The sequence below is a fragment of the Lonchura striata genome, unplaced genomic scaffold (assembly GCF_046129695.1).
Source record: "Lonchura striata isolate bLonStr1 unplaced genomic scaffold, bLonStr1.mat Scaffold_126, whole genome shotgun sequence".
Taxonomy (NCBI): domain Eukaryota; kingdom Metazoa; phylum Chordata; class Aves; order Passeriformes; family Estrildidae; genus Lonchura; species Lonchura striata.
The window spans coordinates 371,449-384,318 of record NW_027461090.1 but is presented as its reverse complement, the minus strand read 5'-3'; the positions used below and the strand labels follow the sequence as shown (position 1 = coordinate 384,318).

The 12,870-nt window shown below is 45.1% G+C and overlaps 1 protein-coding gene and 1 long non-coding RNA gene across 2 annotated transcripts; both read left to right on the top strand.

Annotated features, from left to right (window-relative positions):
* The first annotated feature begins 1,082 nt into the window (after positions 1-1,082).
* Positions 1,083-2,510, top strand: LOC144248442 (uncharacterized). The gene is made up of 2 exons (XR_013341736.1): positions 1,083-1,368; positions 2,389-2,510. It is a non-coding gene; the product is annotated as an uncharacterized LOC144248442 (long non-coding RNA).
* Positions 2,511-6,251: 3,741 nt separating this feature from the next.
* LOC144248439 (uncharacterized) lies at positions 6,252-8,170 on the top strand. Its single transcript, XM_077790607.1, has 2 exons — positions 6,252-6,463; positions 6,757-8,170. Exons 1-2 carry the CDS (start codon positions 6,421-6,423, stop codon positions 8,076-8,078), a joined length of 1,365 nt encoding a protein of 454 aa, XP_077646733.1. The 5' UTR covers positions 6,252-6,420; the 3' UTR covers positions 8,079-8,170.
* The last annotated feature ends 4,700 nt before the right edge of the window (positions 8,171-12,870 follow it).

Genomic DNA, 12,870 nt, shown 5'->3' with positions numbered 1-12,870 from the left:
TACGGACGTCCAGATGCTCTTGGACCCTAAGTCAAGAAAAGCTTGACTTGTGAACAAAGGAATCACCCTTAAACCAATACCCTTGTTGCATATTCATACATCCTTCATGGTTATGCATACATCCTGTTCTAAACAAGAAACTCTGTTGTATGTCAACTGTTTCCTTTAATCCCCTGGCGTCTTCAAGTCTGAGCAAGGCCTGAAGAAATTAGCTTCTTCTGATCAGAAGCCATAAATTCCTCTCCTTTGGAAGATTTAGGTGTTCTTCGAAGTGAGTATCTCATTCCTAAAAGAAAACTCCCCCCACATACATAATCTCTATTTTAACATAATGTTGTAACCTAAAACTACACTTAACACAATACGTAAGGGAATTAATACAGCATAACTTTCTAACGTGACACATATAATATTCAATGTAACATTTGCGAAAAGCCAATCATAAATATGCATTTTTCACAATCCCACCTCTTACTGCTCAAGCCAAATGATTTATAAAGAATATTTCCTGTCCTCTTGCATTCTTTGGACTCTGTTGGTAATCAAATAAAACATGGGATTAAACAAAGAAGAAATAACAAAACACTTGTAACACATAAAAGGAAGAATCCTAATTTCTTCCAGCATCCCATTCTCAATACATTACCCCACCTGCTAGTTTTTAACATTATTTTCCCATTTTTGGACTGATACCTAGGTCATAATTTTTTTCTGATATCCTTTGTTTTTTCCAGGATGACATCCTCATTGCCATCTATTTTCAACAATCTGTACACCCCATTCTTTAGCCAATAAATAGCGTAAAGCCAACCTATTTTAATGCACTGCAGGTGATGTTTGGATTTGCTTACTCAATATTTATTCCAATGCCTGAGCAGCTTTGTTTATTATCTTCTCTATAACTGCTTGGAGTCATTTAATATGACTCAGGATATAATTTGGGGTTAACACAGAGCTAGACTGCTGTGCTTGTTTTACCTTTTTTTTACTAATTGTCTCTTTACCGAATCTTGGACTATATTTCTAAGATCAAATGTAAAACAAATCCACCTCTCTCCTTTTGGACATTCCATGCCCCAAGTATTACTACTTTTCCCTAAGTTCTTTGTAATGTGATAATTTTCCCCCTTTTTCCTGCAGGTACTTAATTTGGATGGGTTATAACAGTGGCTGTTGACATGGGTGTGTGTAACAAAAAGGAACTTTGGTTTCTTTCCATGTGATACTTTCTGTAGCATTTGTGACACGATCTTGCTGCTATCTCAGAAGGGAAAAGACAACAAATGAGAGACAGAAACAGGAATGACAGAGGTCTGGCATGGCTTATACCCCCACCTCCCCTGCCTGGGGGGCTGCTGCCCACAGCAGGTACGTGTGATCTTCTCCCTGGTGAGTACAGTGCTCAATCCAGGCTTGCCCTCTGTTTCCCTTGTCACTCCTTTTTTACTCATTTCCAGGCAAATTGTTTTTGACACCTTTTATCTGTGGTTTTCCACCATTCCTCAGGTATCTCTCAGTCCACAGGCATTGATAATCCCCATCTACAAAAGCAATTTATTACTTCAGTTTTTGAGGTCTTTCTGTATAGGGGATTGATTCAGTACTCAATACTTCTTGCCACGAGAACATAGATTTTGTGAGCTACAATGCCAATTATTCTCATAATTTAAACATTCACTTATAACCCAGCTGCCATGTCCAATATGGGGATGAATCAAATAAAGTATACAGCATAGTATTAATGGCAATTTCCCTTCTTGCCTGTACAAGTCACAGGCTAAGGCCAGACTATAAGAACTCTTTGACTCAAACACTCCCGATCCTCCTGTTTGAAGTGGCAGTGTTCCTCTGCCAAGGAGGTGTCGGAGGCGTCTCAGGGCTTATTCAGGCAGGGCTTAGAACCAGTGATGCAAGCTTTGCCTTATTTCTCAGTTAGGTGTTATTCTTTGTACCTGCCTTGGATCATTTGGGTCTTCCCAAACCATTACCACCCAGTCCTGGTTGAAAGTCAGTTTGGTATCACCTGGTTTTGATGTGATAGTCCATTCCTCACGTTTCTTCACAAATTCTTTTATTTTGCTGTCATGAATTCACCCTCTTTTCCATGGTTGGGATTGCTACTTTAGTAGTACCTGGAAAGGATTTCTCAATAACACAGTGTTAAAAGAAAAACAATACTGCATTAACTTTTACCATTATTTTTTTTTCAAAACTTTCTGGGTTTAACTACAAACTTTTTCTATAGCTGCTTCTTCTTCTTGTATCCAGCTGTGCTAATTGCTGCAGAGGCCAATTCTTCTTCCTGTGAGCTATAATTAGTTAAATAAAAAAAGACTAGCCCAAATTTAACACAAGATGTATCACATCTCTTGGTTTTTTGCTTTTTAGGCAACATCTGTTTTAGTCTTACAGACCCATTCTTCAGAACAAAAGCCTTCTCTTCTTAACAACAAAAATCAGAAGGAAAGAAAAGAAGTCTTGTTTAAAAAAATAAACCACTTTGTGAGAGTCAGCTATCTCTGCTTTGATCTTATCTCTATTGGCAGTCCCACTCTCCCTGTTTTTCACAGCTTTGGTTTTGACTCTGTCCTTGTCACTCCCCCTCCCCTTGTTGTCACTCTGTCTAGCAGGAATGGGGGAGAACTTACAGATAGCTACAGTATGGGGACTTTGGGGCGTATTTCGCTCTCCCTCTTTCTCTTTCTCTCTGTTTCCCTTTCTCTCTCTTTTTCTCTCTTTTTCTCTTTTTCTCTCTTTTTCTCTCTTTTTCTCTCTTCTTCTCTCTTTTTCTCTCTTTTTCTTTCTTCTTCTCTCTTTTTCTCTCTTCTCTCTTTTTCTCTGTTTTTCTCTTTTTCTCTCTTCTCTCTTTTTCTCTCTTTTTCTCTTCTTCTCTCTTCTTCTCTCTTTCTTCTTCTCTCTTCTTCTCTCTTCTTCTCTCTTCTTCTCTCTTCTTCTCTCTTCTTCTCTCTTCTTCTCTCTTCTCCCTTTCTCTCTCTTTCGCTCTCTTTTTCTCTCTTCACATTTCAACATCCACATTCCAATATCAGTCCACTTTCTAACATTAGTCCTACATCCTGGAGAGGTGAGTCTGCCAATCACCTCTCCCCCCATTTTCAACTTCCTTACAAATTTAATTACTTTTGTTATGTGTGTTCTGCAGGCCTTTAATTCACGGCACCCTCCACCAAGGGCTACCAGCTACCCACAGCTGACAGTGCTAAAACTAAAGACTTATTTTGCTGTCACAATTTTCCATTCACAAGCTTGAAAGGGTTGTAGGAACAAGGTAAACCACAACTTACTTCCAAAGTGACCTTGCCTGCACTAAAAAATTTAAGGCAATCCTTGTTCATGCAATATAATTTGCAAAGAAGCCAAGGTTTGATTTGGGAAGGGCATCTGAGGACACAGAGCATGAGTTTTACAAATCTATAATTTGAAGAGGGAATAGACAAAATGTGGATACAGTGGGGGAGACAGCAAGTAAGGAATTTATCTCTGCAATACTCTCTTTTTGACTGCCAGGAGACACTCTCTGAAGAGGTTCTTACAGTACAAACAATAACTGGATGGGAAGAGGCACTCTTGAATTTAAGCTTTGGTGTCAAAATAGGAAACTGCCCCTGAGCACTGCAGTGCTGGAGCACCCTGCCTGCAAACTCACCAGAGGCAAGCCACTGCTGCCACGCTGCAGGGCTGCCTGCAGCACAGAGGGAACCATGGCCAAGCCCTCCCTGCAGGCCTGGGTAATCCACACAAGGAATCACAATTGCTTCATAGCTCTCTAACTCATTCAAGAAATAGGAAACTGTAGTAAACAGAGATCTCCCTCACCATCTTTTTCATATGTGTGTGTCACAAACCCACTGTGATGCTGGAAGTAAAAAATTAACAGTTTACATTAGAAGATACTGAAACTTTGTAGTTTTCCTTTTCTGTATGTAGCCACCTCCCATTCTGGGAAAAAATGAGCCCTATTTTTTTACAAGTGTTTGGTATGCACAACTTGAATTGCTGTTCTAGATACACTGCAAGTAGTTAGCACTTCAAGAAAAACTAACAAACAAACAAAACAAACGAAGAAAGCAAAACACATTTGGGTACATGAAAAAGGACTGGTTGGAAGGAAAAATGTTTCTCATTGACCTACCAAGCAGCTGGTGTTACCTTTAGTTTAACTTTACACACTGAGAACACTTGATTGAACAGCCTGCATTGACTCAAATTAATAGCAGGTTTTGCTATGTCACAGCTGTAAACTAGTTTTTCAATGTTAGAGTACAGTAAGTTATGTATTTCAAGATAAAAATCACAATGCAAATTGGAAGAAATTTAGTACTGCATGAGGTGTGCACACAATTAATTTACCTCCAAAAGTCAGTTTATGACTTTCCTCTACCAGGATTGCAGTAGCTGCTATAGCTTGAATACACACTGGCCAGCCTTGATTTACTGGATCCCACATCTTTGATAAATAAGCCATGGGTCTCTTTACTCCTCCCCACTCTTGAAACAAAACCCTATGAGCTACCCCCTTTTTTTCATTTACATACAAATGAAAGGGTGTTGCTAGTGAAGGTAAGCTTAAAGTTGATATTGGGGCTAGTTTTAACTTCTTTTTTCTTAATTTTTCATTATCCTTTTTGATCCATTTTATATCATCTCCCTCTGTCAGTTTTTTTTATTCAAAAATTTTATTGCCTGTGTATATCCTTCAATCCACAATCTATAATATCCCAATAATCTGAGTATCTTTCTGATTTCCCCCTTTGAAGAGGGAGGGGGAAGGGATAGAATCCCTGTGTTTCAGTCTGGGTTGAGCTTCCAACTACCCTTTCTAAGCAAGTGTCCAAGATATTTTACCTCTGATTCTACAATTTGCAGCTTCCCTTTTGATACCCTTAATCCTTTTTCCCCAAGAAAATTCAAAAGCTTTATAGTAGCCTCTCTAACTTCAGCTTCAGCTTCCCCAGAAAGTAAAAGATTACCCACATATTGGATAATTTGTATTCCAGGGGGAGTGGGGAAAGTTTGTAGTATTGTTTCTAAAGCTTGTCCAAATAAGTTTGGGGATTCTGTAAGCCCCTGTGGTAGTTTTGTCCATCTTAATTGCTGTTTTCTCCAGTTAGTGGGTCCTTCCATTCAAAAGCAAAGATAACTTGCTCTCCTGGGCTAATGGGCAAGCCCAAAAGGCATCTTTAAGGTCCACTACACTAAACCACTGATGCTGGGGAGGAACTTTACTGAAAAGAGTATAAGGATTTGGTACCACTGGATAGCAGGTCTGAGTTCCTTTGTTAACCTCCCTTAAGGCTTGTACCAGTCTATAGCTCCCGTCAGGCTTCTTTACTGGGAGTATTGGGGTATTATGGGGAGACATACAAGGTTCTAATGTCCCATCCTTTGTTAGTCCTTCTATTACTGGCTTTAAACATTCCCGTCCTTCTAAAGATACAGGATACTGCCGTACATGTATGGGACAATTTTTTTTTCCTCAGTTGTAATCTTTATGGGGTCAATATTTAATCTTCCCCTATTTCCCTCCCCAGCCCAAACTTCCTTGTTAATTCTTCTTCCATCCTCCTGGCCTAGTTTTAAAAGTCTAGCTGTCATCTTCCCATCTTCTGGAACAACCCCTATTCCTAATTTCACTTGTAAATCTTGTCCCAATAAATTGCTACCTGCCCCTGGGACCAAGAAAACATCCCTCATCCAAAATTTAGTTTCTCCCTCTATTACCACATTTTTAATAACGGGTACTGTGAAACTCTCTCCTTTTCCTCCTGTTACTATTACGGTATCTTTGCTTACACTATAACCTTTTGGAATATTTAACAGAAAGGTTCATTCTGCCCCTGTGTCTACCACAAATTCCAATTCTTCTTCTTGGGGACCCACTCTTAAAATAATCTCAGCATTCCCCACCTGGACCCCACCTGCGCCCCCCCTCGGCCCCATGGCCCCGCGAGGGGAATTTGGGGAGGTGGGAGTGGGGCAGCGCCAAGGCCGGGCCCCCCCGCGCTGTCCTGGCGGGAGCGGCTGCAGTGGGGACCGAGTGCGGGCGGGAGCGGCCGAGAGCCCAGCGCTGCCCCAGCCCGACCTGCCCCAGCTCCATCCCTGCCCCTGCGCTGGGATGCTGTGGGGCTGGGGGGAAGAGGGAGCCGGCAGTGGGTGCTGGGGCTGGGGGCAGGAGGAGAAGGGAAGGAGAAGCAGGCTTGAGGAACAGAATGGTCAAACGATGGATGTGGCAGGAGAGGGTGGGATTGTGCAGGAGAAGGAGGAATAGCAAGAGGAAGAGGAGTGTGAGGAAGAGTAGAGACACAGGAGGAGGAGGAGGAGCAGAAAGAGGAAGCAGCAGAAGGTTCCACCCCTCCCTGTGTCTGCAGCCTCCCCCCAGCCCAGGAGTGCTGCTCTCTCCACATGCAGCAGGTGACTGTGGAGGGGGATCCACGATTTTCACGGGGTGAATCTTGGTGTTTCTGAGCTTTATTGGGCTAAATGTTGGTGCTTTGGTTTTATGTGGGAACTGAATCTTTATCTTGTAGAGGAGGTTTTTGCTGACTTGTGATGTTCAGGGAGTTTTTGATTTGTGTCTTGAAGTTTGTGGGACTTTTGGGCTGAATCTTGGTGTTTTGGAGGTTCTTACAGACACAAGATTCCCAATGACTTCCAGGGATGGACTTGGGCAATGCGGAACCTCCAGTCCAAGCAGCTCTTCTCTTGTTTTTCCCTCTAACCAGGATTTGTCATTTCCAGGGTGTGGCTGGATGGAGGAGGAGGAAAAGCCCCGGAGATGCTGCAGGAGGAGGAGCTGCAAACCCAGCCCAGGGAGCTGCGGGGAGGAAAGAGCCCCCCTGAGCCAGGAAGGCGGGCGGAGATCCAGCCAGAGCTCGGAGCTGGTGGAGAAGCCTCATGGCAGGGAGAAGCCCCACAAGTGCTTGGAATGTGGGAAGGGTTTCAGCTGGAGCTCCAACCTGATCGAGCACCAGAGGATCCACACTGGGGAGAGGCCCTATGAGTGTGGGGAGTGTGGGAAGAGGTTTCAGACCAGCTCCCATCTCCTCAGACACAAGCGGAGTCACACAGAGGAGAGGCCCTTCTGCTGCCCCGACTGCGGGGAGGGCTTCAAGGACAACTCCCACCTCATCAGGCACCGGCACATCCACACCGGAGAGAGGCCCTACGAGTGTGGGAAGTGTGGGAAGAGCTTCATACAGAGGTCTAGCCTGTTCGAACACCAGGTGATCCACACTGGGGAACGGCCCTATGAGTGCTTGGAATGTGGGAAGAGCTTTGGGTGGAGATCCCAACTGAAAGCACACCAGCGCATCCACACTGGGGAGAGGCCCTACGAGTGTCCCCAGTGTGGGAAGAGGTTTCAGACCAGCTCCAATCTCCTCCTTCATGAGCGGAGTCACACAGAGGAGAGGCCCTTCCACTGCCCCGACTGCGGGAAGGGCTTCAAGCACAACTCCAGCCTCACCGTGCACCGGCGCATCCACACCGGAGAGAGGCCCTACGAGTGTGGGAAGGGCTTCAAAGAGAGGTCTGGCCTGATTGAGCACCAGGTGATCCACAGTAGGGAACAGTCCTATGAGTGCTTGGAATGTGGGAAGAGCTTTGGGTGGAGCTCACACCTGATCCGACACCAGAGCATCCACACTGGGGAGAGGCCCTACGAGTGTCCCCAGTGTGGGAAAAGGTTTCAGACCAGCACCCATCTCCTCCTACATGAGCGGATTCACACAGATGAGAGGCCCTACCGCTGCCCCGACTGTGGGAAGGGCTTCAACCGCAACTCCAATCTCACTGTGCACCGGCGCATCCACACTGGGGAGAGGCCCTACGAGTGTGGGAAATGTGGGAAGAGCTTCACAGGCAGGTCTGGCCTGATCCAGCACCATGTCATCCACACCGGGGAACGGCCCTATGAGTGCTTGGAATGTGGGAAGAGCTTTGGGTGGAGCTCTGCCCTGAGAACACACCAGCGTATCCACACTGGGGAGAGGCCCTACGAGTGTGGGAAGAGCTTCTCCATGAGCTCAAACTTGACCAAACACCAACGGAGGCACCACTAAGGGAAGCCCTGTGCGTGACCCGAGTGAGGGAAGAGCTTGGAGTGAGGGGAGAGCTTGGAGTGAGGGGAGAGCTTGGAGTGAGGGGAGAGCTTGGAGTGAGGGGAGAGCTTGGTGCGCTGCTGCAGCTCCATCCCCCATGGGAGGATCAGGGCTGGATGATCCCCAGTGACCCCCGTTGGGCAGAGCCCTGCTGATCCATGGTCCTGGTGATCCCTGTTGGGTGTGGGGAAGGTTTTGGCTTTTTCTCCTTGTGCTGCTGTGATTTGGGTGGGTTCCCATGGATGGGGGATGGGAGGTGAGTGGGGGGTCCTGGCGCACTGCGGGGGGCTCATGGCTGGGGGGGTCGGTGAAGGGGGGAAACAGTGAATGGAGGGGGTCCCAGTAAACTGGGGGGGCCCTGATGATAACAGGGGTTCCTGGGAGATAACGGCGAGGGGTGGGGGAAGGACCAAACCCTAAGGGACTCCCCTGGTGCTGCTGAACCCTCCCGTGCCTCCCCAGCGCTTGGGGTCCCCCCCAGTCCCAGCACTGTTCCTGGGGGTCCCGCAGCTCTGGGGGGTCAAAGGGGAGGAGATGGAACCTCTGTCATGGGTGGGGGACACAAAGGGGAATCCAGGCCCAGTGCTTGGGGGGGTCGGTGCACGAGGGGGGCCCGGTCCCTGTCCCTGTGAGGAACTGCATTGACTTGTTTGTTCATCAAAAGTATGAAATTAGGATAAAAGGGGGGGAAGTCGGGACATGGAATTTGAAGGCTTGACTGGTAACCACAAACAAAGATTGTGAAAGATTTTGCAGGACTGGCTGGAACTGATAACAGCAGTGGAAACCCATTGTTGCTGAAAACTGATAACCGCAGTAGAAGGAGACACACCACCCCCACTTGTGAAACCCATTGTGCTGGAACTGATAACCACAGTGGAACGAGACCCATCACCCCCACTTATGCAGGATAAAAAAGGACTGAGGAGAAGGAAAGGGTGTCAGCTTTTGGCGGAGCCAGGCTCCCAGCTGAACCCAGCGCTGTTTTGCTTGCTATCGCTTGCTGTAATTAATAAAATTATTAATTGATCTTAAAAGGCTGAATCAAATTATTCGCCTCAACTTATAACAAATTTGGTGCCGTGACTCAGATCGGAACACCCAGAGAGGAGGCCTTGCTGAGGAGGCACCCCACTGCCTTTGCTTTAACAGTGGCCTTACGGGGACACTCCTTCCCGGACTCCGACTGACGAACCTAAAATCCGATAGCAAGCAAGGAACTGCCGGCTACCCCCTTAATCTTTGTGCACGAAGCCCCAGGCGAAGACACCGGATGGTGTAAGTATTTTCCGAAGGACCGGGTGTCCAGAGGAGGCCTGTTCTGGGAGAATGGGACCGCCTGGTCGGGGGTTGGAGATCCTGGAGTGTGACGAGTGTGGTGTATGAGAGGGGGGCCGGCAGCTCGGACTCCCCAAGCAAGTGCGGACCTCATAGTAGTGCGGTTCCCATATCTGGCGACGGACTGGGCCACGAATTGAGGGAAGCAAGTGTGTGTGTTAGAAGGCACTCCAGAAGATGGGTCAGAGGAAAAGCAAGCCTGCTGAACCCATGGGTGGGGGAATCCCTGTAAAACTTCCCCATATTTCAGAGGATAGTCCATTAGGCTTAATGATTAAATATTGGAATGCCTTTCCTTCTAGGAAGGGAAAAGATAAAGTAAAAATGGCTCATTACTGCATGGAAGTTTGGGGGGAAAAACAAATAAGAGGGAATCAGTTATATTGGCCAGTATTTGGGTCTTCTGAGGATTGGATCTGTCAGGCCTTAAATGTCTACGTTAATTCAAAAGAACCCTTTAATCTAGAAGAAAGTGAATATGCAGCCCTCTGGATAAGAGGAGAGACAAGGGCAAAATTATTTGCTCTCAATACCGAGAGGAAGAAAAAGAGGTCAAAAGAAATTGAATTACCTCCAGGCATTCCCCCTCCATACATACCGCCACCACCCCCACCTCTTCCATTGCCACCTCCACCGCCACAGCTTGTAGACCCCCCCCTCCCGGAACCTTCGCTAATCGACCACCCGGGTCCCTCGGCACCCACCCAAGAATTATCGGAGGATGAGGGACCAGCAGGTGAAAGGTTGGAGGAAAATATCCCTGAGGGTTCTCGGCGAGTAACCCGAAGCCAGACCTGACAAAAGGGAAAGCAAGAATTGGGTATATTTCCCCTTAGAGAGCATGGAATGGGAATGGTGCCTAACCCGAATGCTGCGCAACCAGGACAGCCTGCTCAGATTCTGGGAATAGGGTACATATCCGTCCCATTAAACTCAGGGGATGTTAGGGAATCTAAAAAAAAGGAAATGGCACATTTGTTAGAAGATCCTTTAGGGGTGGCGGAGTGGTTGGATCAATTTTTGGGACCTAATATTTATACTTGGGAGGAGATGCAATCCATGTTAGGGATTTTGTTTTCTGCAGAAGAAAGGAGAATGATTAGAGAAACGAGCATGAGAATCTGGGATGATGAACATCAACAGGGACCATTAACAGATATTAAATGGCCCCTACATAATCCCCAGTGGAATAATCAAGACCCGTTACACCGTACCCATATGGGCGATTTGCGAAATATAATAATACAGGGAATAAGGAAGGCTGTCCCTCGTGGACAGAATGTACAAAAGGCATTCAAGGAACAACAAAAGAAGGATGAAGATCCAACTGAATGGTTGGAGAGGCTGAGAAAAGCCTTTCAGTTATATTCAGGGGTGGACCCTAACACTCCTGAAGGAGACGCATTGTTGAAAGTTCATTTTGTGGTAAATTCGTGGGTGGATATTCGAAAGAAGTTGGAAAAGTTAGAAGGGTGGCAAGCAAGGGGGCTGGATGAGTTACTGCGGGAGGCTCAGAAGGTTTATGTTAGGAGGGAGGATAAGAACTACAAGAAGCAGTCTAAGATTATGTTAGCAGCTGTAAGGGAAGGACAGAGGCAATCTCCCCAGAGAAGGGGTGGTGGTCACCCAGGAGGTTTGAGGGGAGCTGGTCGACAGGTGCATGAAGGAAGACAAGGTGGAGGAGATAGAATTGTTTGCTTTTATTGTGGGGAAAAGGAACATATGAAGCAGGAATGCTGACAAAGGATGGCTGATGAAGAGCAGTTTAAGGAAGATTACGGGTGTCAGGGGCTCTATCTGCTGGGGACAAGAGAAAGAACAAAGCCCCTGGTAAAATTTAAAAAAAAAAAAAAAAAAGTCCCCAGCAGCAAGAATATGAGTTCCTTGTGGACTCAGGGACGGAAAGATCGACCGTCCAGACCCTTCCCCAAGGGTGTAAGATTTCATCTGAAATAATACAGGTGATTGGAGCCAAAGGGGAACCCTTTGGAGTACCTATAATCAAGGATGTGCTCTTAAAAAGTAACTCCAAATTAAGAATTGGGTCGTTTTTATTAGTACCAGAAGCAGATTATAATTTACTGGGAAGGGATTTAATGATTGAATTAGAAACAGGGATAGAGATTAATAAGGGAGAACTGACAGTAAAATTGTGTCCTCTCCAGGCTGAAGATGAGAAAAAGATTAATCCAGAAATTTGGTACACCCCTGATAGTATAGGAAAATTAAGTATTAAACCCTTTGAAGTAACTATTAGGAACCCGGAGATACCTGTCAGAATTAGACAATATCCTATATCTAAGGAGGGGAGGCAAGGACTGAAACAAAAAATAGAAAGGCTTTAAAAAAAAAAAAAAAAACAAAACAAAAAAAAAAAAAAAAAGAAGCTTACAGGCGATAGTGGCCACTGCTCTCCTAGTAGAGGAAGCTGGGAAGATAACCTTTAGAAGTGAGCTAAAAACCTTATCTCCCTATAACATTCATGGAGTTTTGCAACAAAAGGCCGACAAATAGATAACGGATGCCAGATTCTAAAGTATGAAGGCATCCTAGTCTCCTCTCCTAAGTTAAGAAACAATGGGCCTGAAAAACCCAGCCCAGTTTTTTTTTTTTTTATATAAAAAACCAATTACAGAACTAACACATGATTACCTCCAACAAATAAAAGAACAAACAAAAATAAGGCCAGATCTTGAGGAAGAAAAACTAAAAGAAGGGACTCAATTATATGTGGACAAGTTCTCTCAAGTTCTGAAAAAAAAAAAAAAAAAAAAAATCCGAGTATGCTACAATAGATGAGAAAAACATTTAAGACAGTAGAATCTGGTCCCCTTAGCCCCAGCTGGTCGGCCCAAGCATGCAAATTATATGCTGTGCTTAAAGCTCTAAATTTATTGAAAGGAAAAAGTGGGACTATTTTTACTAATTCTAAGTATGCCCATAAAGTAGTTCATACTTTTGGTAAAATTTGAGAAGAAAAGAAGACTACAAAAACTGCAATACGGATGGCCGAAAAAGAGTGGACGCATGCCAGTCGAGTTAAAAGTCCGGCCACCACGGATGACCAGTGGAAGGTAGACAGCCAGCCTGGGAATTTAAAGGTTACCATTAAGAAAAATCTATGAACTCTGTGTACATCATTTAAGTCGATCGCAAAAGAGAACAAAAAGGGATATAATTACCTACTTATTAGTAATTATTTAGTAGTTTATAATAAGGTAAATTATAATTATTATCCTTTTGTATGTGTTAGTAATTATTTTAACGATTATTTAATAATTTGTAATAAGGTAAATTGTGATTGTTGTCCTTTTAAGTGCTTTACATGTAAAATTTGCCAAGAACGGTGGCAGGTCCATTGCCAAGGGGGGAAGCCACCAACTGGGGTCTGAACAGAAATTGTGGTAAAATCAAG

What these genes read in the sequence shown, in the direction of transcription:
- LOC144248439 (XM_077790607.1), top strand. Translation starts at nt 6,421, where the DNA reads ATGCAGCAGGTGACTGTGGAGGGGGATCCACGATTTTCACGGG. An exon ending in GGATCCACGATTTTCACGGG is followed by an intron (nt 6,464 to 6,756) that starts GTGAATCTTGGT and finishes TGTCATTTCCAG; the next exon opens with GGTGTGGCTGGATGGAGGAG.